Source organism: Drosophila kikkawai, chromosome 3L (genome assembly GCF_030179895.1).
Source record: "Drosophila kikkawai strain 14028-0561.14 chromosome 3L, DkikHiC1v2, whole genome shotgun sequence".
In the NCBI taxonomy this organism is placed as follows: domain Eukaryota; kingdom Metazoa; phylum Arthropoda; class Insecta; order Diptera; family Drosophilidae; genus Drosophila; species Drosophila kikkawai.
In genome coordinates, this window is record NC_091730.1 from 16562866 (window position 1) to 16588280 (window position 25415).

The 25415-nt window shown below is 37.4% G+C and overlaps 1 protein-coding gene across 1 annotated transcript; it reads left to right on the top strand.

The window, feature by feature from the left end:
- Positions 1-747: 747 nt before the first annotated feature.
- Positions 748-25378, top strand: Mkp3 (Mitogen-activated protein kinase phosphatase 3). Its single transcript, XM_017182180.3, has 5 exons — positions 748-1966; positions 22849-22966; positions 23036-23246; positions 23315-23450; positions 24202-25378. Exons 1-5 carry the CDS (start codon positions 1564-1566, stop codon positions 24738-24740), a joined length of 1407 nt encoding a protein of 468 aa, XP_017037669.1. The 5' UTR covers positions 748-1563; the 3' UTR covers positions 24741-25378.
- Positions 25379-25415: the final 37 nt, after the last annotated feature.

Sequence of the window (25415 nt, forward strand, 5' to 3'; positions counted from 1 at the left end):
TAAAATATTTTAATGTTTTAAGATTTTTCTAAAGGATTAAAATTTATTTAAAACATTTTTAAAACTGTATATTAAAATAAAAATAAATGTTATTATTCGGTTCAGCTTTAAAATTCCAAAACAGAAAGGCTGAGAGAGTGGGAGAACGGGAGAGAGCACTTTGTTATTGTGCTGTTAAGACGAGAGCAAGCATGGTACAATTACAAAAGGTTGTCTCGTCGGCTTTCAAGCGTTCGGGTTTAAGGGCTTATTTTAACGCTCGGATTTATTCATTAACAACAATATACAACTATTTATAAAGGCAGGGCACCGTTTGCCGATTCGGCCACAAAAAAAGATTGGCTAAAGATTAAATTAAGGCGGGCATGGATGGAAAACGACAAAAGGCTTGTGGAGGGTAAAATAATGGTTAAGACTAGAATACACTTTAAAGTTGAATATTTACCAAAAGACTATATTTTATTGACGTTTCACTTACACTTACCGACTTAACCTGTTTCCCTTACACCTTTACAGGCCAAACTAGGGGCTTATTTTTCTGACCACCTTGCATAATTGTATCATGAGAGAGTGAGAGAGATAAAACGATTACAAGTCTCGTCGGCTGCCGAAGCGTTCGGGTTTTGGTACCTTAAAGTACATGGCTGTATATATCTTAGGGTACCTGACGAGAGCACCTTATATATATATATAATTCCAGCACACATCGGCCGTATATAAGCCGTGAGCAGCTGAGAAACGAGTTTCAAAATTTTTTTTCCAACGTACGCGACGGTTGTATCACTCGCGCTGTTTCCCGTTAAGAAATAAAAAAGTCAACAACATAAAATATGGACATTTGATAAACGGCCACGGAATTATAGCTCCCCATATTGATCCATTTGTTTTTTGGGAAACATTCAACCATTTTCGGATGTTTTATCTATTGTGCGACAGGTTTCTCTCCACGTTTTTTTCGATTCGATTCAGAACGGCGTTGTCGTTGTTGCTGTTGTTGTTTTAGTGAAGCGGTCGCCTCGCACACACCTACAAAAGCACTCGACGCACACACCAACGCGATACATACATACACACGGTTGTGATTTGGCGCGCACTTGTGTGCGTGTGGTAGATACAAAACAACAAAATAAAAACGAAAAATCGGAGTGCAAAGAAACAGAAAACAGCAAACGAGAAAATCGGAAAACCGAAAAACCAAAACAGTGCCCGTGCCCCCAGTTACAGTTTCCATCGGTTGGAAAGGAAAAACAAGAAATTTCGTTTTGATTTCAAAGATTTTTTCGTGCGCGCATGAAAGTGTATGTGTGTGCAGCAACAAACACAAATACCAACGCACACACACACGGTTGCGGAGCAGCAAAAGCAACCGAAGAGAAGAAGAAGAAGCGAGAAGCAGAAGAAGAAAGATGATGTAAACTTTGTTGTAACCCAAAACAAAAACAAAAAACAAATTGAAAATTTGAAGAAGAGAAAGGAAGAAAACGAAAAAAAGTTGGACTCCGAAATATTGCAATATTCAAGAGATTTTTTCCACCCGTAAGAACCGGAAAATCTCTCCTCACAATGCCGGAAACGGAGCAGGAAAGCTGTAACAAGGAGTGGCTCCAGTCGCAACTGCGTTCCCTGGACGCCAAGGATCTGATCCTGCTTGACTGCCGCGGTTCCCACGAGTACAGCGAGTCGCATATTCGTGGCGCCGTCAACTTGTGCATTCCCAGCATCGTCCTGCGCCGCTTGGCCAACGGAAAGATCGATCTGGCCTCAACGATCAAGTCGCCGGAGCTGAAGGAGCGCATCCAGACGGGCTACAAGCTCTGCCTCTTCATCCTGTACAACGGCGAGGGTGTGTCGGGCCAGAATCCGGAAATCGCAGGCGCAGGAGCCTTCGCGGTGGCCATGGACTCCATCATCAGCATTTTGCATCGTCGGCTCAAGCAGGACGGCTGCCGAGTGGTTGCCCTACAAGGTGAGTCATCGCCAAGATACAGAATTTTATGCTTTTCTATATGTTTTTGGAGAGAAGTTAGGAGGGAACCTCCCGGAACCTCTCTTTTGTGAACCATTAGGAAATTGGGAGTTAATTAAAAACGTAATCCAACTTGGGCGAATTTATATAAATTCAATTAAATTCATTACCATTTATTCCAAAAATCATTTCATTATTTTAGAATACTTTTCTTAAAAACCTTGACTCTTGCTTAAAATTTTTTAATTATTTAAACTCAAATTCTTTGGAAAACACTTGGAATTCCCTAACTTTTAAATAAACTGAAATGGAAGGGAATAGGAGGGAACCTCCCGGAACCTCTCTTTTGTGAACCATTAGGAAATTGGGAGTTAATTAAAAACGTAATCCAACTTGGGCGAATTTATATAAATTCAATTAAATTCATTACCATTTATTCCAAAAATCATTTCATTATTTTAGAATACTTTTCTTAAAAACCTTGACTCTTGCTTAAAATTTTTTAATTATTTAAACTCAAATTCTTTGGAAAACACTTGGAATTCCCTAACTTTTAAATAAACTGAAATGGAATTTTCTAACCCTGCAATCTCGTACCTGTACGGATAAATATATTAAGCATTTTGTTACACCTTTGGGTAGCTGGCATATCACTTTCTGAAAATACCTGATACTCGCGCCATCACCGGCCATAAATCAGCACCGCACATTCCATTCCTCTAGGCCTAACAAAATCATAATTTATTTATACTTCCCAATGTTGTTTGCGGCATTTTTAGAAACGCGAGAAACCAAAACAAAACAGATTCGAAAGAATATTTTTAATACAAGCAAAAGCACTGCTAGGCCATAAATAAACATTTGCGTCGATTTATTTTGTTATTATTTCTTTCCTTTTATTTCTGTTATATTTTTTTTTTTTTGCGGAACCGTGTGTTGTCTGCCGGTGGGGCTAAAAGGAGAAATGCAAAAAAGAAAAAGATTAGCTATGAAAGATGTAATCCGTAGTGCCTGATAACGCAAGCGCCACATTCGATTTATATATAGCCTGTCTGATCTCTTTAGACATATACGCCGCCGCGCCACGCCGCCGCCGCCGCCGATTTTTGCCTTATTTGACGCGCCGCCGCCAAATTATGAAAATAACGGCGCGCCGCGGCGCGCCGCTGGTGCGGCATCGGCGCAGCTTCAGCGCGGCCTTCAGTGTCATTGTTCTTTATAAAACTTAAAAAAAAATAAATAACTCATTAAAATGGCCTTTTTGCCTTATTTGACGCGCCGCCGCCGCCGGTTCTTTCTGACTACTACGCCGCCGCCGCCGAGTCATTTTGACCTCTACGCCGCCGCCGATGCCTTTAACCATCGGCGTAAACCTCTAGATCTCTTTTTATACCCTTGCAGGGTATTATAATTTCAGTCAGAAGTTTGCAACGCAGTGAAGGAGACGTTTCCGACCCTCTAAAGTATATATATTCTTGATCAGCATCAACAGCCGAGTCGATCTAGCCATGTCCGTCTGTCCGTCTGTCCGTCTGTCCGTCTGTCCGTCCGTCTGTCCGTCTGTCCGTTTCTACGCAAACTAGTCCCTCAGTTTTAAAGCTATCTGAATGAAACTTTACATATAGTCTTCTATATACTCTCACTGCTATATATGTCGGAACGGGCCGGATCGGACGACTATATCATATAGCTGCCATACAAATGTTCGATAAATTTTTAGAAAAAAAATTATAACTTGGCTCATTTTCAACATTTTTGCACAATTTTTTAGATTTGGCCATTATATATTATTTCTGAATTTTGGTAAAAATTTTATAAAAATCGGACTACTATATCTTATAGCTGCCATAGGAACGATAGGGAAAGTAAAAGAAAAAATTATAACTTCGTTGTTTTTCAACGTATTTTCATCTTATTTGAAACATGAGCTTCTGGTATTATTTCAAAATTTTGGTATAAATTTAATGAAAATCGGACTACTATATCTTATAGCTGCCATAGGAACGATAGGGAAAACGATAGAAAAAATTATAACTTCGTTGTTTTTCAACGTATTTTCATCTACTTTGAGACATGAGCATTTAGTATTATTTCAGAATTTTGGTAACGATATTATGAAAATCGGAGAACTATATGATATAGCTGCCATAGAAGTGATCCGTAGATGTAGAGAAAATGAAAAGCTGGGAATGTAAACTGTAACTGTCAAACTGTAAACATAATAAGTATAGGTAAAATGTTATGAAACTCCGTTTAGTGTCTGTTTTCGGCATTATAATTTATAATATAAATATGAAAACCAATCTGCAAGGGTATACAAACTTCGGCGTGCCGAAGTTAGCTTCCTTTCTTGTTGATATTCTATAATAGACTAATGGCGTCTGGGGGCTTTGAATAGATTTCACCCTGCTGAACTTGTTTTTGTTTGACACGATTTACTGGGATTTTGATTGATGGAAATATTTATTCTAAGGAATTAATATTAATCGTTTTTAAAAATTCAACATTAAAAAGATAAGCCATATTTAAGGAAATTCCCCTGAAATTTTATTAAATAAATATATATTTTCAGTATTAGTTTCTCTTAAATACCGCATTCCTTTGTTATCCATGTTTTTTTTTTTTTTTATCACAACTGCTTACAATTAATACTCAATATAGCACGATGTGTTTAACCAACCATATCGGCAAATATATATATATTTGCCATATTCCTTGAATTCCTTTTCGAATGTGAATTTTATTTATAAACTCAATGCCACCGATACCAATTAAAAAGCGATTTAAATACACATTATTTTGTGTGTTTCCAAACATCATTTTGGGTCATTTTACAAAACACGTTTCGGGGGAGATTAAGGAAGTCATAAATAAACATCAGTTCTGTCGAAGCTCTTTGAGGTCTGTCTTCCCACTATTGTTAACCATACATATTTCCTCCGTTCCCATAGATTTGTGTCATTCACTAAAATGTCACACAATTGCTTTTCAGAGCCGCGACTCCCATGACTCAAAGCCACATAAATTGCCATATACAATACGCATAAGTTTGTATATACATACATATATGTATTCTTATGCTTGTTTGCTTATTTATGTACATATTGCCTGTATATACATACATATATGCTTCTATATATTTATACATAATTATCTGACTTGACTGACTGTGGCTTCATTTTTATTTTTATCACTTCAATTTCCGTTCGCTTACAAGCCAACCCAGAAATGTGATTTTGTATCCACATATTGTCCTTGTTGTTGTTGCTTTTTTACCCCCCTAAAAAGCTTTTCAGATCCATCGTACGCACGTTCTTCGCTTCTCCATTCAAAGTTTATTTTATTTCTTCTTTTTTTTTTTTTGCTGTGCTAATATCGCAAATTGACAATAGAACGTCAATAAATGGACCGGCTTTTCAACCTCATCCTCCCTCGGTTTTTTTTTTTTTTTTTAAACTTTTTTCTTTGTTTACCGATTTTGTTTTGAAAGAAAAATACAACTTGAAAGCTAAAAAAAAATTAACATAACATAAGGTGCCTGCTTCCCATCTATGACGTCAAGCAATTGAACCCATAGATACAGCAGCATTAGCGGCGCATCCTGTGATATCTACCTGTGCACCGCTCCAGGTAATTAGGAGAATTGGTCCCGGACAAAAATTTTACGACCGGCAATACCAGGGAAACACCCATAAAAATTGGGAACCTCTTGACATTTGCCAGAAGAACAAAACGGAATGGGAATAAAAATGAAAATGAGCGAAGGTGGGGAGGTAAAGGAAGCGTGAAAATCCAGTGTCACCTTTTAAAGGATTTCATTGTTGTTCTTGTTGTTGAAGGGCCCGGCTTTGTCCAACGATTTTCCTTAATGATCTCAAAATGGTAAATGAATTCCTCGACCTCAAGTGAAAACATTTTGAATGGAAAAATTTCGGATCAACCACCCGACTTTTATGGCATTTATTTTGCAAGAACTCAATAAAACGCATTTTCGGAATTTAGGCGAATATAATTTCTATAATTATTCCGACTTTACTTCAATGTTTTTCAAAGTGGTACATGAATCATTAAATTTTTAGTGCATTTCCATAATTGTTAATTGCCAAAAATGACTCACGAAAATGTATTTACGTTGCAATAAACTTCCTGTGGCATTTTCCAATCTCGATCAAATCGATTTCACAACTTTGCTGAAATCCAAAATTCCGGTTTATCTTATCATTTTGTTTGGGTTGGGTTTATTTGTATATAAATGGCATGGAAATGCATGGAAAGCAGCTGTGACGTACTTTAAACTCTGTATCTGTATCTATATCTTTATGTTTCTTTTGGGGGGAAAATATCTATAAGATATGCTTCGACTGCAAATGTCACAGGAAGTTTGGATTGCAATTTAAACGGAATTGTGGCACGCTTGGAATTGTAGAAAAAAGGGGAACGGTAGTACAACTTATAACACATTAAAGAAATATTTAACAAAGGTTTTTATTATTCAGAATTATAAGTTACATATACAATATGTTTAGGGTTTTTGCCTTTCTAGTGAAACATTCTTTACGCAGATGAAGGAAATTCTTGTCATTTTCTTTATTTTTCTTTTCTATTTAGGATTATAATCGGCTTACAATTTATATAATCCTGGGGTTATCGAGTTTCCTTGGGGAAACTGCTTCACCTGGAGCTCCAGCACGTGTAGGACATATAACTCTCGTTTTGGGTGGTTCTTCTTTTATTGTCCAACCTAATCCGCCAATTAGTTTTCAGCACATCGTCAAAGTTTATGGGACAAGTTTTCGTCTCAAAACCTGGCTTTGCGGTTCCAATTTGATTTTGTTTTAGTGAATGCATATTTCATTTTTCCCTCGAATCATACGAATAAATTACCTACAAGAACCGGCGAGATTTATTCGACAATTAAAATTTAAATTTCTCGAGATGTAAATTGATGCAAATGAGGGACCGGGAACACCCAAAAAAAAAAGCGTTGTTTTTCGACCACAAAGTTCAGCGGCTCGCATATCGCTGGCGCCATAAATGTTGCTTACCTTGCTCGAGAAAGTAGCTGACCTTGACGGAATTCGGAATGGGAGTTCCGAATCTGGACGAGGCTTATCATTATTTCTGGCTAGAAAGCAGGGGAGGATCGGCAACGGTTCCATGTCTAATTACGCACATGCGGAGTGCATTGACCAAGTTCGGGAATCGGCGTATCGTAATGGCCATATCAAATCGGCCATTGACTATGTTGACATGGCATGCTATGTTGCCATTGCTATGTTGACATGGCATGCTATGTTGCCATTGCTTTGTTGACCTGGCATGCCATACAAATGTTCGATAAATTTTTAGAATAAAAAATTATAACTTGGCTGTTTTTCAACAAATTATCTTCTACTTTGAGACATGCAGGCCTGCTCCGGTAATCGAAAACGGCAAGAATTTTTCGTTTTCGTTTTTGAAAACGAGAAATTGGTGCTCCGGTAATCGAAATCGAAAGATTTTTTCGATTTGAAAAACGGGCACCTTTTTCTGGCCGGAATGAAAAGTAAATGGCTTTTTTTATATGAAATCAGAACTTATTTACAAAAGGAAAAAAATAGTTTACTCAGTGGTCTATTGATGTTTATTCCACACCACCATAAGATCATTCTGGCAGGTAGTTATTTTGTAAAAAATTTATTTCTGACCCCACCTCAAATTTGACAACAAAATTTTTGCCGTGTTCAACCAGTTTTCTCGTTTTGGCGATAGGTCGATAGGTTCACCGCAAAAAGTTATCGCCAAGGTTGCCATATTGTTGGTGGAACGAAACAGCCAGTTAAAAATACTTATAAAATATAAATGAATACATTAATAACTTTAAAGGACCGCCAAAATGGTTGTTTATAATTAATGCTATTTAATGTGATTACTTAAATGGTCCAAATTAACTAAATAATTATTTGAGACCACCGGAATTAAAACTGTGAAAAGTGTGGCAGCATCTTAGGTGCCTAGATTTGCTTAAATCTACCATTTTTTGCCTTTTTCTGGCTTAGAAAAAGGGCAATTGTAAATATAATAGGCAGTACTTTACGTTGTTTGCTTATTACCAAAAGCACAAGTTAGCTGATTGAGCAGTGAGAAACGATGAGAAAACGAAACATCCGATAGCAGAAATTTGCCGAAAACCGGAGCAGCTAAAAACGAAAACGGTTCGTTTTCGCCCAAAACGAAATCGAAAAAATTTTACGATTACCGGAGCAGGCCTGATGATCTTTATACCCTTGCAGGGTATTATAATTTCAATCAGAAGCTTGCAAAGCAGTGAAAAAGTCATTTCCGACCCTATAAAGCATATATATTCTTGATTAACATCAACAGGGGAATCTATATAGCCATTTTTGGGCGGAAAAAAAATTTTGTAATTTTTCAAAATTTTATAAGGGGTTACATCGTTAAAATTCTCAAAAATTCAAAAAAAATTTAAGGTTCAAAATTTTAAAATTTAATATACTGACTTGTTAAGCTGTTAAAAACTAGCACAGAACAGCTTTCCAAATTAAATTTAAAACATTTTTGGCTTAGTTATGATATTTTTAAATATTGATTTAAAAGAAAAAATAAAGAAATACTCTCATAAATTATTTATTTTATTCCCTATAATTTTTTTTTAGGAATATGATTGCTTTTTACATTTTTTAAAAATAATTATGGACTTAATAAGCCTGATATAAGACTTCGTTTACTTAGTTTCCCACCCTTTTCAGCCTCATCTTTAAGTTTAAGTTCATAGAACTTGACCTGCAATCATTGAGTAATGATTGGTAATTAGTTTCTGGAAGCCCCCAAGTATCCCTCCATATTCTGCAACCAGGACACGGGTCTTTGTGTGCCATCTCTGTCTAATCCCTTTTTGCGTTCTGGCCAACCGTCGGTAATCATCTTAAGCTTCCGCCAGAGCAAAGTTGGCCAAGAACTGTTTACCAATCCTTCACCATCACCATCCCTAGTTTTTTCCCCCACTTTGCCTGCTAATTAACCTTGAAATTCAATCAAGTACGGGCAATTATGCGGTCTTTGTCAGCCACTCGTAGTTGTTGTCTATTTTTTCCGACTCCAGCTCAGTCACAGGACGACGATGAAAACTTTATCAAGTCCCTCGGGCGCGGCGGCATGTGGAAAAAAAATGCATTATGCATTGCGGCGGACAGCCTTTTGACTTTCAGATACGGGGATTCAGCTTCAAGTGCAGCAGCTTCTGCTGGCCGCTGCCGCCGATGTAAAATTCATTTTAATTAAATGCCACTTTGTATGCATTTCTCGGAATTAAAACAATTAAGATGAGGCCAACTGGGGCACACCAACTATATAGGATAGAACACCGCCAAACTGCACACACTTGTACAGTTTATGCCAAAATAATAGCAGAAATATTATCTTTGGGGAAATGATATTAATTGTCTATTGAAGTTAATAAATAAATAAAAGATATTCGGTCGATTCTAGGCAGATACTACCTACTAACCAACCTCAAAGTGTGAATTTATAGCGGCAACCAAGCCTCTTAATAACTATTGTTTTGACCACAGCTATACATGGGGATATATAATACATGTACATAAATATGTACATTTGTACATGGGTTCATCGCTTCCAAAGTGCAGCTTATGTATCGTAAACTAAGCATTTCCGTTGACAGAATTTAATTCAATTAGATCTAGCTGAGTTTCGAACCGCCGCCGCTGTGTTCTCTTTTCTCTCAGTCTCGGAGAGCGGGAGCGGGAGATGGGATCTGATTGGAAAGATCAGAAATGCGCGATGAGAGCGTCGGGAACTTGTCTGCTTTTATATATTTTTCCGTCTTCTGTTTCTGTTTTATTTCGTGTGTGTTTTTTATGGCTTTGGCGGATACAAAGCTCCGCTCTGTTGGCATCCCGACCCTTTTATAGAGATTGAACTCGAGCTGCTGCGCATGCGCCATAAAAAACAGCTTCGCGTCGCATCGCCTGCATTTCCACTGGCGGCTTTTCCCAACTGGCTTTTCTCCAACTGGCTCTCCCAATCGGAGAGTGGTTTGCCTCATTTGCTGTTTTTAACGAATTGGTTTTTGTTGTTGCTTGTTTTATTTTTCTCATGTCTAGTTTTTAGTGGTTTTAACCACAGTTTTTGGCCTGGGACTTGTAGAGTGGAGTTGGCTTTGATATTGTTGGGCCCCAGCAGCAATTTACTCAAATGGTTTCCACTGCATTTTCACTTTACCAATTCCGAAAAATATTCACAAAACACAGGAGAATTACGAAAAGTGCAACAAGTTGTTTGCGTTTAGATTAAACATAAAAAATAAATATTTTAAATAAAATTTTAAATATAACATTTAAACTTTGATATTTGATGCAACGTAGTTATAGTTTTTTTTTCTTTTTTAACAAGTTCAGCCTATCAACGTTTCACTGTGATAAAAAAAAAACACGTGGCACATTCCCAAGGCCAACCAATGGACCGTCTCTCATTACGATTTCATGATAATTCATCACAAAGACGGTGGCTTCCACCCGTCACCATCCCCTCCAGCCACGCCCCTCTGATTTTTCCTTCCCTCCCCCTCTGGCACAGCCTACTTCTCATCTTTTCCATTGAGGCAACTCTGGCAACTGGTCTGCCTTCACCGAAAAAAAAACAGCAACAAAAAAAAAACAGTAAAATAACTGAGAGGCTGAGACAGTTGGCTCGGTTGCCCACCTACGTGCAAAAAAAAGCCGTTGGGCCAAATTTGTATTTACAGTGGATCTTTAGTTCCGGATCTGAGTAATAATAAAATTGATATAGCATAAATTTAATTAAATAAATCGATGGACTTTCTAAATTTTTGGTAAATTAGTTAAAAACCCTAAGAAACCTAAGAAGTGCTATTACTTTTTTCGGCTTTTCAATTATTAATTGTACATATATCATTGCACCTGTTCCACTGTACCCTCCGAAAATACTTTGTTGCTTGTTGTTGTTTTTGTCGCATGCCCACATGCAAAGTGAACCGAAAGACAGTCGGACATCTTTCCAATTGGAGTTGGCGTCAGCATCTTATAAAGTAATCACAGTTCGCGGGAACGAACGAGAGGCAAGATGGGGGACAAAACAGAGAGCTAAAATGGAGGGGGGACAGCAACAACATTTGACAAACAGGGCGTTGGACAACAGTTAGTGCGAGGGAGAAGGCGATAGCAAGGAGAGTAGTGGAGTGGAGAGTGACTTTCGGCCTACGGCCAAAAGTTTTCAAATGTGTCTTTGTTGCTGTTTTTGTGGCCAGTAGTAGTAGTAGATTTGGGTCAAAGTGTGCGTGGGCCGTAATTGTAATTAAGCAGGCGTTGAAAATGGATAACTTAACTAGCGTTACAGCGGTCGAAAAGTGATGCCCACAACCAAACTCTCGGAGGCTGTGCAAATACAATATTTTCATTCCCGGGAGTAGAATTTACTATTAAGGGCAATACTTAAAATTAACATGAACTGTTACATTTAAAAATAATATTTGTGGTGAATGCAATAAATACATACTTAAAAAAAACTGGAATATCATGCCAATCTTTCTGTTCCTTTCAACTCCCTTTCGGACTTACTGAGGTACGACTGTATTGGCAACATTCCATTGTTGACAGTAGCTGAACGAACAACAATAACAAAGTACATGCAACAACAAAGATTTCCGGTCAAATTTTGTGCGGGCGTGTCTCTTTCCTTTCTCCCACTCCCTCCCTTGTTCCCACTCTCATTTTGCGGCTTGCATACCTCAACGTTCAACGGAAGTTTCCAGGGCGCATATAACATAAACACGCACACACTTCAGCACATGTGGAATAAGAAACAGAAAATCAACGGCGCATTGCAAATGTGAAAGAATTTATAAGAAGGCGGAGGAGTGGAAAAGAGATGGAGAGATAGAGAACGGAGACGCGCTTCCTTCATTCATTTTTTTTTCTTAGCGGGGGACGACGCGTAAATTGTTGTATTCTTGGAATTAGCAAACAGCAGCAGCGGCAACAACAGAAATACTAACAACAACACCAACCAATCGTTTTGTCTGTCGCGCAAAAAGGAAGAGCTAAAAAAAGAAGCAGGAGGAGGTGTAGGCTGAGGAGGAAGCAGGAGGCCATCAAAATGAAATGGAGCTAAAAGTTGTAGTCGATGCGCTTGCATGCATAAATCTACAGTAATAGCAGCCGCCACAACAAAAAACGAGTAGGAATGAGCAAACAAGGAGAAGGAGATGTAGAAGAGTAGGAGAAAAAAGAAGAAGCAGCGGCGGCAGCAACAGCATCATGAACGCATTTCATCAAAGTGCAAATTAGCAACAGATTCCAAAACGGGAAGGAGGAGCAGAGAACGAAGAGAAGCAGAGAACGAGCCACAAAACGGCAGCCCGAAGAATCAAGGAAGGGTGGACAAAAAGAGCCAGCCAGTAAGACGAAGAAGAACAAGAAGAGGCTGCAGAAGAAGCGGGCAATTGTTGTTGCCGGATTCTTTTTTATGTGTGGTTCGTGTCTGTGCTTATGCACTGGACCAAGTGAAAAAGGGTGGGGGTGGCCATAAATATGCTCTCTTGACTTCCTTATACTCTTCAATTAAACATTATAGTTTTAATACAAGGTTTGCAAGGCTGCCAGCTCGATAATAAAACTGGATAATAAGACTTAATGAAAATTTATTGGATTCTAAAACTGGAGAATAATTTTAAAGCTATTTATTGAGTTACAAATATTATGTAGAGCGTAAATTAGTCGTTGTAGGAATAACCGTTTTGTATCTTGTTGACTGTTCCTGGTTCCTCTCACTCTCACATCAGAATATGTTTCTGCTATCTTCTTCTCCCACACTCTCTCACTCTCCTTTAACTGCAATAGCATTTCGCTCCCCTTGACAGTTGGTTCTTCTTCGTTTCTCCTCTTATTGGACTTCTTGTGGCCGCCGGGGCTGTGTCAACGAGTTGGAATTGGAATTGGAGGTTGAATCGAGTGGAGGAGGAGGCGATATAAACTACTCCTCTTTTTCCTCTTCTTTGGTGGCCATTTCCTATTGGGAAGCTGCAGCCACAAAATGTCCTTGGTCCTTTGTGTAACGTTAGTAGCTTATGAATTTAGTTTGTTATTTGCCAAATTAAAATTTCCTGACTGCCCTCAGTAAAGTCTTTCCATTTTATGAGCATCCAATTGGAGGTACAGTGGAAGTCGTATAAAAGGAACTTTTAAATTTAAGTCAATTTTTATTATGTTTTCTATGGCAACCCTGATAATATGCAAATAGTTTTTAAACTAAATATTTTCTCTAGTTTAACTTCTTTGAATCAGTTGTTTATCAGCCAATCTTCACTGTTTTTTCATTCGTTCATCTGGTGCATATGCAATATTTATAAAATCCCTGGGACCCACTCTCTCTGATGCTCGCTCCCTCGCCATTCTTTGGGCGCTTTCAGCATTTCAATTCAAAATGAAATTCAACGCACGTTGTAGTTGTTGCTGGAGTCGCATGAAATGCTACTGTACAACTGTTGCTATTATTATTATTTTTGCTGTTGTTGCTGCTTCTGCTGTTTCTGTCTTTTGTTATTTGTCTGCACAGTGGGGCGCTAACGCTTTGGTCATCACAGCGGGGAGGACGGGAAACTGGGCATCCCAGGCTTTTGGACCCAAAGTGCGTTTGACTTTTATTTTTCATATTTTTTTAATCTTTTATTAATATTTTTTTAAACTTTTATTATGCAAACGGAAAGCTGTTTCTTTTAGAATCAATACAGAAACAATACAATCAATTTTTTTTTGGGGATTATTTTTTGAAAAAATACAATTTTCATTTTTTGTGTGTTTTTTTTTTTTAATTTTAAATGACAGAAAAGAGGGATTTTGCTTTCATGTTTTATCTGCGACTTGTTGCATTTCCCTGACATTGCAGAAAGTCAAAAGTTAAGCCCCCTGCAATTACGCTGCCCCAGCATCAGAGAACAAAAAGCAAAGGCAACAGGAAGCAAGCTGCACACATTAAACTTGACCCCATTTAAAAAGCTTCGCCCTAAAAACCCGAAACCCAAACACACTCCAATCCCCCCCACACACACATATACATAACATATATGGTATGTATATGTACAGTTACAAAGCTCTTTCGGCTTACTTCAATTATCCTGGATTGGTTGGTTTTCCAATGCGAAAATACGTGTTTTCCCTATGCAATGTTGCCGAACTTCCTTCGGCTCTCCATACCGCCACCTCACCGTCAGTTGCCATTTTCAAGCAAATACAGCGAAATATAATTAATTAATAATGCGGCATCCAGAGAAGCTCCAAGGCAAACGCACAGACACATGCCAGCAAAAAAGGATCTGTGGCCGGGTCGCGAGATGCACTGGACAAAAATAAGGATAATAATAGATAGATAATCGATTTTTAAATTAAATAATTAATGTTTTTTAAGTGAATACAAAAGGAATAATATTTTTTCTTTTTTTCACATCTAACACAAATTTTAAATACCTAAAAATTTTCATTTTTCCGAGTGTCAAATCGGGACCCAAAATGTGTCCTGGGGTAATATAATGCTGCAAAAGCTGCGGCTTCCTGCTATTTATAGCTCACAGCTCCCCGAGGGACAAAGCCGGGTGGGCAAGCGGGCAAAGATGTTTTGGGTTAGGGAAATTTTCGGGGCGTGCCCTAGACCAAAATTAGGTTTTTGCTTATTTACATTTTGATTGATTGGCTTACGCAATTTGACATTTTGCCAGCGACCCGAGCATGGATGCCAAAGGTAATCCCCCTAGCTACCACCCCAATTGCTCCTCGCATCCATTAGACTAGGTCATTAGATGGTGGGTGGCCCCACAACAAAAATAAAAAATAAAACACACACACACAGACACACAAAATTTATGAAACACAAGGTGAGGCGGCTTACAAGTCTGTTCAATTGTTGACTAATCGTTGAATTTGTGTGTCTGTCAGAACTTGGAAATTATGTAAGTGGGAATATACATATGTGCATCTGGGGAGTACTTAAAGAAGAGTCGAGTTCTAGGGTAAACATTGTTTTTATTACAGGTTATTCATGAATAACTGTGTAAATAGTAACTGAAGGACTCTGTGTGGAAGTGGGTCAAATATGTTTTCATTTTCATCAATTTTAAGGCTTACTTAAACCATTGAAAATAAATTAAAAAATTTATTTAATAAAGCTTGTTAAACGAAGGCAAGGCATGTCAATTTCACATAAATTGTATTTAAAACAATAAAACGCAAAAGTATTTTAAACCATGAGCACGCCTGAATAAATAAAAGCATTTCTCACATTTTGTCAGTTTAGAAAAATGAATATATATTTTTATAAAATTTTGATTTCCTGTATTCTTGGTATTTATGTTTATCAATTGAATTTTGAAGTACAATATTATTTTTTTTCTCTTTCTTAATAACGATTCCCCGAATGAACATTAACTCTAAATAGGTTCATTCAGCTTTCGACACTAATCATTTTCGTTACCCCCTCTGAGCTTCCCACATGTCTCATTTGCAGCCATTATTAGCTTGTACAGCGATGTAGAACGGCCGACTAAGTATAACTAACTAGCTTATTTAACTATCCACTCAGTCGGTGAGGCCGTATTGAATGAGTGAACGAACCGACTAACTGATTAAGTGAGCAACTGATGCGCTGACTAAGCTCCATCTCTCATGCCTAGTAGCATTCTATTCTCTCCTGTTGCTTGCAATAATGCGGAAGTGGCAACAATGACGGCATAAAATAGCTAAAAAGAAAAATTATAATGTCGCACGTTGTTCGTAGTTCGACACTGACAACAATTTACGGTATAAAGTTCAAATTCTAAGGAAATTAAAATACAAAATATAGGATAAACCTTAGGTTGAGGTGCTTTTCTAGCACAATTTATTCTTTTAATTTGCTTTTTGAAAGCAAAGTCAGAAAGCTAAGTAACTTTCCGTGTTTTAAATTATATAATTCCTTAAAGTCTTACCAAAAAAATTTTTTAAAAATTTATTTTTAATCCTAAAGTAACTAAATCTTATCTTATTTCTTAACGTGTCATAACCTATCTCACTATTTCACTCTGGTTCTCCTCAGTATCCCCGCCTCAATTGCAGCAAATTGAGTTGAGGAAAAAAATAGCGTAAAACTTAATTGAATGCATGAATGAATGAATGAAATGGAATGAAAAGTGGACTTTAGCTATGTATATATCGGTGGTCTGCCTCATTTTCCATGCAAATATTTATGTACATATTTTATGGGTTGAGCAAATAGTTGCGTGCAAAGTTGCCACTTAGTTTATCTACGTCGCTTCACCCGGCTTTTCTTTTTTTTTTTTATACATTTTTGCCATCTCTTTTTTGCTTTTCTTATTATGGCTGAGTTCATTCATAAAAGCAATTTTGGCTCGAAAGAGAAGGCTTTGTATAAAGGCAAACTCTTTCACTTTTGCCACCCACACACAGGTGGCGGGATGGTGTATCAGGTGCAGTAGCATAAAAAAAGCTATATGCGGGGTACGTTTTGGTCCAGGCTTTGCATGCTTTATGTATGTGTGTATATAGTATAAATATATTTTATTTTTTAAGAGGTCTGCCTGCCACATATCCAAATATTTTCTTGTAGGCGAGGCATTTATTTAGAATTTTGTGTTGTGTTTTGTTTGCTGCAGTTGTTACGTTCATTTTTGGATTTACTGCCCGTGGGCTGGGGATTTTCAGAGGCTAAAAGTTGCCGGTGTGGGCGACTCCTACGGCTGAAACATCAGCGGCAACAACAACAACAACTTAAACATGGCAGCAACATCAACCGTCTCGGTTGCAAAAAAAAAAATAAAATAAATAAAAAAACATCAGCAGCCACTGTGACTTGAGCTCTCGTTTTTTTATACATTTTTTTACTGGTATTTTTGTTTTATTTTTTTTTAGCCCATTTTTTTGTAGCCCGTTCGGCAGTTACGTCAAGTGCCCGGGCCAGTTGAATGCCCAGGTACAGTAGAACATGTTTGTAGGGGACTGAAAAATTTCCCGAGATCGAAAAAAGTTAAAACAAATTCTTGAAGGGTTGAAGATCTGAAGACAAGCTTTTTAATAAAAATATATTTCAGTATCCATTGGCGCTGAATTCTTACTTGGAAATTTTTATGTAGTTTAGTTGTTATATTTACAAATAAATATTTTTATTAATTTATTAGAAACCTTTTATTCATTAGTTTTTATTTTTTAAAAACATAACATTTTAGTAAACTATGATTTTAAATTAATTTTAATCATAAACCAACAAAAAGTTTAGTTACAAAAATATTTACGTATGTAATTCTGCAATTTAGTAAACCTAATATTTATCATTCAAAGTTTAAAGTAAATGTTGATGGTTATCTATCGATCAAAAATCTTGTGGGTAGCAATCTTTGATTGATTGAAATCAATTATTGTTAAACTTGTTCTTCCATCGCCAATCAATAATTCAAGAGTCCCTTTAAATGCCAGCAAAGGCGTTTTTCTCTCTCATATGCAAACACTGCCGTAATTTCCGTTTTTACTACACTACAACGCCTCCAAGGAGCATTTGTGAGTTGTTCCAAGGACAGGCCAAGTGCATAGCCCCAAAGTAATCTTGTGTTCGTCTGACATTTCGCCAGGTTCGTTCTCTTTTCGTGTCTCTGTCTCTTGTCCGCCCCATCATCATCGCATCAATCAATCAGGTTGTAATCAATCAACTTCCGTTCTTTTTACACGACGAGTACGAGTAGTTAAAATGTCAACGCTATGCGGCCATTATGATGGCAGCGCAGCAGAGACAAGCCAAAGAGAACGGGAGTCGAGCACCGAGCACTTGATTAAGAAATTATTCACAGCGACAGCAAAGAAAATGCTATGCTCGGAAAAGCCACATTTCCTTCTTCGAAATAAACGCAGACGGAAGTGGCAGACATTAATATTTTCCTCAAGTTTTCCTCTTGGCTGTTTTTTTTCCACCGCCACATTTTTCTACTGCATTTTGTTTATGCCAAGCTGGAAGCAAATGAAAAAATTTCCCTCCTGAAAAGAAAAAATGTTGTCCTTTTTATACATATTTTTTTAAGGGGTTTAAAAAGGTAACTTACTTTTAAAGATCTTTATTATATGAAAAAATATTTTGGAATAGATTAAATAACACAAACTTAATTCATTAACCTTTTATATTTTAACTTCCTTTTAAAAAGTTACTAACATATTTCAAGAAATACTTTAACAACAAAGTTAAAGCTACGTTAAAAATCTCTAAAATTGTATTCATGATTTTAAAACTTTAATATTTCCCTCAGTGAAAGGCCCATAAAAAATACAACTTTTTTTTTGGGGTGGAGAGAAAAATGTAAACAAAATTGGGGCCACATTGGGTTGGGGAAACAACACACACACTCACACACAACACACGCACCCACGCCCACATCAATGGTTGAGAGATACTAAATGCTCTATATGCATACGACTAATGGATATGATGGGGGCCCCAAATGCGACTCGCATTATGTCGATGTGTTTTACGACTCTTCCTCGTTCGACGACGCGTCGTTCAGTGTTCCCCCGTCGGTTCCAGCTCAAATCGAAATAAGACAACTGGCGGCGGAGGGACTACTGACTCATTGACAAATAGCATTGAACTGCAGGCGGCGGCAGGCGATGTCGTTGTCTCGTGGTCTGGTTTTTTCATTCATTCATGCCCAGCGGCAGCACTCCCCATTCCGATACAACACCTCATGCGTTTTGTATACACATATAGTCATATATATATATATAGGTATATGTATCTATAGTGCCCAGTGTACAAGTATCTGGGTATTCGAGTATCCGAGAGTATCTGGGTATTGTGCAACGACCGGCTGAATGCATTTGCCAGACCAGAAAGGCACCCGTAAACACGGCGCACATTGCGTATGCGTAATATCGATTTCCTTAACTTCAAAACTCTAAACACACCCCTTTCCGACTCCAAATCCCTACGACAAACAATCTGCTAAACTCTAGCAGCTACGGTTGCCTGGAATGCGGCTAAAGAATTTATGGGCGTCGAGTGATTAAAAAGGCATTTGGTGTGGATTTGGTAAAGGCATGGCTATAATGTGTACAAAAAATGTAAAATCAAATAGCTTGAAAATTCCAAAAAAGGAATTGAAAAAAAAGTAAAAGGCATTTTAAGCTTTAAAAAAATAAATATGTGGGAATTTTTCGGGCTAACTGATGTGCACTATATAGAATTATGGGGAATTTTAGGAAGAATACAAATTTAAACTAGGTTAAAATATTAAAAACTAAATTCAGGAGACTTATAAGCCTTCTAAAAATATTTTTATAATATTTTTAAGGAGTTAAAAATCTAACAAATTGTGTAATGTTTCTTTTAGACTCTTTTCAAAATTTAAAAAACAATTTTCCTTGGAAAACTTTCGAAATCGCCAGTGTAAACAAAACCATATAAATAGATATATGTATGTTTTTGGGGGGGAGGAAACTGGAAAATGGGCGCAATGTGTCGTGTTCCGCTGCATGCATGTGTTCGTTCGCTCGTTCGTTCGTTCGTTCCACTTCCGGTTTGGTTTCGGCCGGTCTCCATGGAATCCATCAATGGATGTACGTCCGATGTACGTGTCCCGCGATCCGCTGGCACTCCGGCGGCATATCGGGTTCTGCATCCACAGCACAGCGCTGGTTCCACTTAAGGGATCTGCGTCATCTGAAACCGCAAATGAATTAAACAAGGCGGCAGACACACACTATACGCCCACAGAATGTCAAACCATATAAGGGCTACCCCCCCTCACCGCGAAAAACACTTCTCTAACTGTTTTCATGCGGCAAAATAGAGAGAGAAAAAAATCATAGGAAAACTGGCCTACGTCATATCCGTTGGGAGCAAAAAAAAAGTAAATAAATAAATAAAAAGTATATAAAAAAAAAGGGTAAAGGGGGGCGAGCACCCGTGAAGTGGTACCTGTGAATGAATAGAGCTGCGATTGTGGGTGTGCGTTCGCCGTATCTCTGCGGCAAACCTGGTGGAGACCTAGCTAAGAGATATTTAACTCACGTTTTGTCTTCTTTTTTTTTTACGGTCGCTGTTATTTTTTATATTTACACACGCAGATAAACAAAAAACCAGCGAGTGCCAGATAAGCAGAAAAAAAGTAGAAAAAAACAGCGTTATGTATACTATAATTAAAAGCAAACAAATAAAAAAATAACAATGAATGAGCAAAATAATTTGTTCTAAAAAAAAAGTACAACTCTAAAACACTTGAGCTGTTTGATGATCAACAAATAAAAGGAATTACAAGCTGTGATGATTGAATTAAAAGATTATAAAGCTAAATAAAACTACATAATTAATAATAATAATATGGGGGCGAGATTAATGGGGGTAAAGTAACCTAAAATAACAAATTATTTATTCCCAAAAACCCATGAATGAGCGAAACAAATCGTTCGAAAGTTCAACTCCCCAACTTTTGATGTTCATTTTTTTTATAAATAATTAATACAAAATATTAGCAACAAATTTGTGGCATTGTGGGGGCGACTTGGTTGAGTGGATTTTTTAGTGGGTTTTGGTGGCTGTGGCTCAGTGGTTTATATTCCTCCCCAGGTGTGGTTGTGGGTGTTTGGATGTTGCCAAAATCCGGTTTTCTAATAAATATGAAAATACACTCAAACTGAACCGTATTTTTTGTTTTTATTGCTTGCTCGTATTTAGTTTACGCTTTGTTCAGTTTCAACAGCAATTTGTTGACGCGCTTTTTTTCAAGTTTACATTTTCAACGTTTTGAAGGTCGTTTCCACTGTTATTCACGATTGCTTTTGTGGTTTTTGTTTTTGTTTTTCGTCTTTGTTTTGTGTGAACTCATCAATGAAACAATCTAAACACAAAAGCACTCACAAGTGTGACACAGAACGTGACAAAAAAGTATAAAAAAAAATAAACGAAAAAAAAACTATAAAGATATAGATACTCGCACACTAGCACAGGTATATTTGTGTGATTAGGTGGGGGAATACAAAACGATATGGCCATATGGGCAGATACAAATTGTGAATAACTATATGATGGCTTGAGTTTATAGTAGGGAAAGTTACCTGTAGAAAAGAGGGCTCTGAATTGTATCTAAAAGCTTGTAGGAGGAGGTTAAGCATTTTAAATGGGAGAGAGATTTAGAGATTTGTTGGATTTTGGATAGTTAATTTTGAGGAAAATATTCTATTTATTTCTAAAGAGTCATCAAGTAAAAAAGTTGCAGTTTTAGTAAATCTGTATAGTTATTTCATTATATATTTTATGTTATATTTTTTAGACACTCAATAACAGATAAATAGTTAAAGCTAAGTGTGAGTTAACTTCATAATTCTTTTGAAACATTTTTTTAAACTTAAAAAACTATAAATAATTAATGTATCAATAGCAATTTTATAGCTCAATATATTATCGTTTTCGTTGAAGTTATAAAAAAAAATAATTAATCTATTTTAAAATGTAAACGATTAACAAAATACATTTATTATGACACCCAAAAAAATAAGCAATAAAAAATCTATTATCGAAAAGGTAAATCGATTTTAAAATGTAAACGATTAATTAAGTTATTTTATTATCGCACCAATGAATATGCCATAAGTATCGATTTTAAATGTGCTATCGAAAGGGTATCATTTATATTTTTTGCTGAAATTCATAGAGAAATGATTTATCGATTTGAAAATGTAAAAAAATAAATAAATTTACTATATTATCTCATAACCCATAATATATAGAAATAATGTGACATTCTTCATTTAAAACCTGAAACTGATATTTTGCAAAAACCGTGAAATAACCTTGCTTAAATTATTTTCTCCCTGACAAAAACATTTTCCATTAAAAGAGCTTAGCTAGCGCGTTTCCGAGTTACGTTTGTTTGTATGTGTTTTGCCACCCTAACCAAAGTTTATTTGCATCTATGTACATATTTCATTTCATTTTTTTTTTTATTCCATTCTTTTTCCGAACCATTCGATGGAGCTCAAAGTCGAACTGAGTTTGTTTGAGGAGGAAATTGCTATCAAATGCAGTTTGCCATGTCATACTCTGTGCGGATTGATATCCATGGCCATGGCTGCTTTTTCCTCCGTCAGTGGTTGCAAAAATAGCAAAGACCCCTTCTCAATCCCTTGGCCGTATCTTGGTTTATTTATAAAGTTCAGCTGGAAGTGCACAGAGATTGAGAGTGAAGGAGTTTAGTGCGTATACCACCCGTTGGCCGGCCGGCTGGTCAATAAGTTTTGTTGATAACACTGAACTTTTCTGCTTTATTTCAATTTGCTTTATGCTCTTTGTTTTTTATTTGTTTTGTTGGGAATTTATTGTGCTTCAAGTAGAAAATTGTAAGCTTCCGTTTTGCGTTATGCTGATGAGCAGCAGCAGCAATAGCAGTTTACTGTTTGCGTTTTTTTGATGACAATTTCCATACCATTCTCAAGCTTATAAATATAGAAACAGCATTTCCGTTGATACGCCAAGTCGCACTTCCGTTTCCAATTGAAGAAAAGAAGATCTCACTCTGCACTCCACTTCCTCTTGAACCCTTTTTTTTATGAATGAGATTCGCTAGCAAGAATTTTCACGCATACTTGGTTGGGGTTTGGGCTAATAGCAGGCAGTAGCGGCATAGCCATGTCGTGTTACCAAAGACGCGACGCGAAAGACCCAAAAGCAAAAAGGGCTACACTTGGCCGAGCATAACGAACGTCAAATTCCAGAGGCTGCCTCTCCTCAAATGACACACAGAGCGTCGTCCAAAAGTGTAGCTATGCGCATAGTTCAAAAAGCATTCTAAAGTTTCCACCACTCTCTCTTTGCATATCTTTCAGATGGCTTCTCCAGTTTTCGCCAAGCGTTTCCGGAATGGTGCGAGGATGATAGCCAGGCGCACAACAAAGAAATGGAATCTAGTCGCAATGTACAGACCGATCAGTTAATGGGTCTTAGGTAAGTTATTTGTATACCTACTGAAATGCCTTTGCAAATATTTATATAATCCTGTTTTCCATCCTACAGATCCCTACGCATTTCCACACCGCATTCCGATTCCGCGTGCAGCAGTTCGGCCGAATCATCGGACTGTGAGAGCACCGGGCACCATCATCATCATCACCATCATCACCACAATTTCAATGAGGCGCCCGTGGAGATAATTCCAGGACTTTTGTTCCTGGGAAATGCCTCGCACAGCTGCGACTCGAATGCATTGCAAAGGTACAACATTAAGGTGAGTCAAGAAAATCTCTCTTTAAATAAATAAATATTAACAAATTTCGGTTTTCATGCTTTTTCTAGTACGTGCTGAATGTGACACCGGATTTGCCAAATGAGTTCGAGAAATTGGGCATTATCAAGTATCTGCAAATTCCAATTACCGATCATTATTCACAGGATTTGGCCATGCATTTCCCAGATGCCATACAGTTTATAGGTAAGTGGAGTTTGAATTTGGTAAAACCTTTACAGGGTTGCTACAAAAATAGGTTTCGAATAGATTTAAATGAAAATTTTGACCAAAAGTTTGCCAAAATATTTAATTCTTTACAAATATCGTCAATTTTTCAATGAGTTTGGATTAGGTTCGGCAAAGAACATATATTTATCGATATTGTATCGATATTTAGTCCGATATGCGCGATAAGTCAATAATTTCTTTTTTTAATAAATCAGACCAATATATAAAAATAATACAAATACATTAAATACAATTTTTTAAATATATTTTCGATAATATCGCGATTTTAACGATAAATTCAAGATTTTAAAATATTTAAAATTTCGATATATTTTGGTCGATATTTTATATCGGCCTTCTCCTTCTATTATTATTTTATTGCATACTTTTCGACACCCTTTCAATTGATTTCAAATATTTCTCTCTAGCGAACTTAGAAATCAAATTATTTTTATATTTTATTTTATTTAAAAATGTATTTATAAATTAATTTAAAAATTTATTTTTTAAATTTATTTAATTGTTATTTAAAAATACAAAGCTTTCATATCTTTAATAGGGGTTCTGACTTTGCAACCATAATAAACATTACTGTTGTATTGTTTTTCTGTGATGACTCTCTCGAGTGACAGAATATGATGCATTAGCTCTATGACATCATAACATAATGTCATTTTATCAGATAAAATCTCTAACGTTATACCTTTTTCTATTCCAAAATTCACAGAGGAAGCGCGGTCCGCGAACTCGGCGGTGCTGGTCCACTGCCTGGCCGGGGTGTCGCGCTCGGTAACCGTGACGCTCGCCTACTTGATGCACACCCGGGGACTGAGTCTCAACGACGCCTTCATGATGGTTCGCGACCGGAAACCGGATGTATCGCCCAACTTCCATTTTATGCAGCAGCTGCAGTCCTTCGAGAGCCAACTGCGATTGAGTCCCGGCGATGGACAGGCAATGGACGAGTCCGGTGTGCTGATGAGCACCAGTGTCGTTGGCCAGGGCCTGGGCCTGGGCATGGGCCTGGGTTCGTCATCATCACCTGCTTGCTCCGTTTCGAATGTGCTCACCGCGAATCCCAGTGTGGTGGCTTCGCGCTGCGGCCGCGGCTCCAAGTTCTCTTGCAATTGCATTGCGCAGGACTGCAAATGCATGCAAACCGGTGGCTTTATGGCCGCCCACTTGGCCAAGGCTACGGGTGTGTCGCCCGACTCGGGAATCGAGTTCGATCGCTGGACACCGTCCTCGGACACGGGTCTTAAATGAGATCAGCTGGGCGGGAAGAGTTTTGTGCTGCCGCCAAGTCAAGAGATGCTGGTGGCAGCAGCCGTGGCCACATCACCGCCGCCAATCTCCCTGGCCGTTAATCCGGATAATATGTCGCCGGCCAGCACCACCAGTTCATCCACATCGACAACGACAACGGCGGAGGCGGTTTCCGTGGTTGAGGTAGTGCAGCAGCAGCATCGGGATCAGGAGATGGCCGAGGAGGAGGAGGATGGTGACGAGACGGCGGTCTAAATAGCAACAAAGCTTTTTCCCACAAAAAAACCCCAAAAAACCCATACATATGAGCCGCTTCAAACTTGGAATACGTCGAGTTTGAAGATAAAAATATATTAATTAATACATAATAAATAATTTAATGTTTACGTACGATTTTAAGGTCTAATAATGCAAACAAAATCCAATGTTATCCACACTACAAACTGCAACTACAAGAAAACCAGAAACTAAACAAATATATAAAATATATTTATATATATATACACCACAATGTACATGTTTGTATGTATTTAACTCGTAAGCCAAGTCAAGAGAATATAAATATATATGAAAGCCGAGAGAAAAAATAAAAATAATTGAAAACTTTCAACAGGCATAAAAACACAACACACACAATACATATATAGTTTTATTTTTAGTTGTAATTTTTACTAA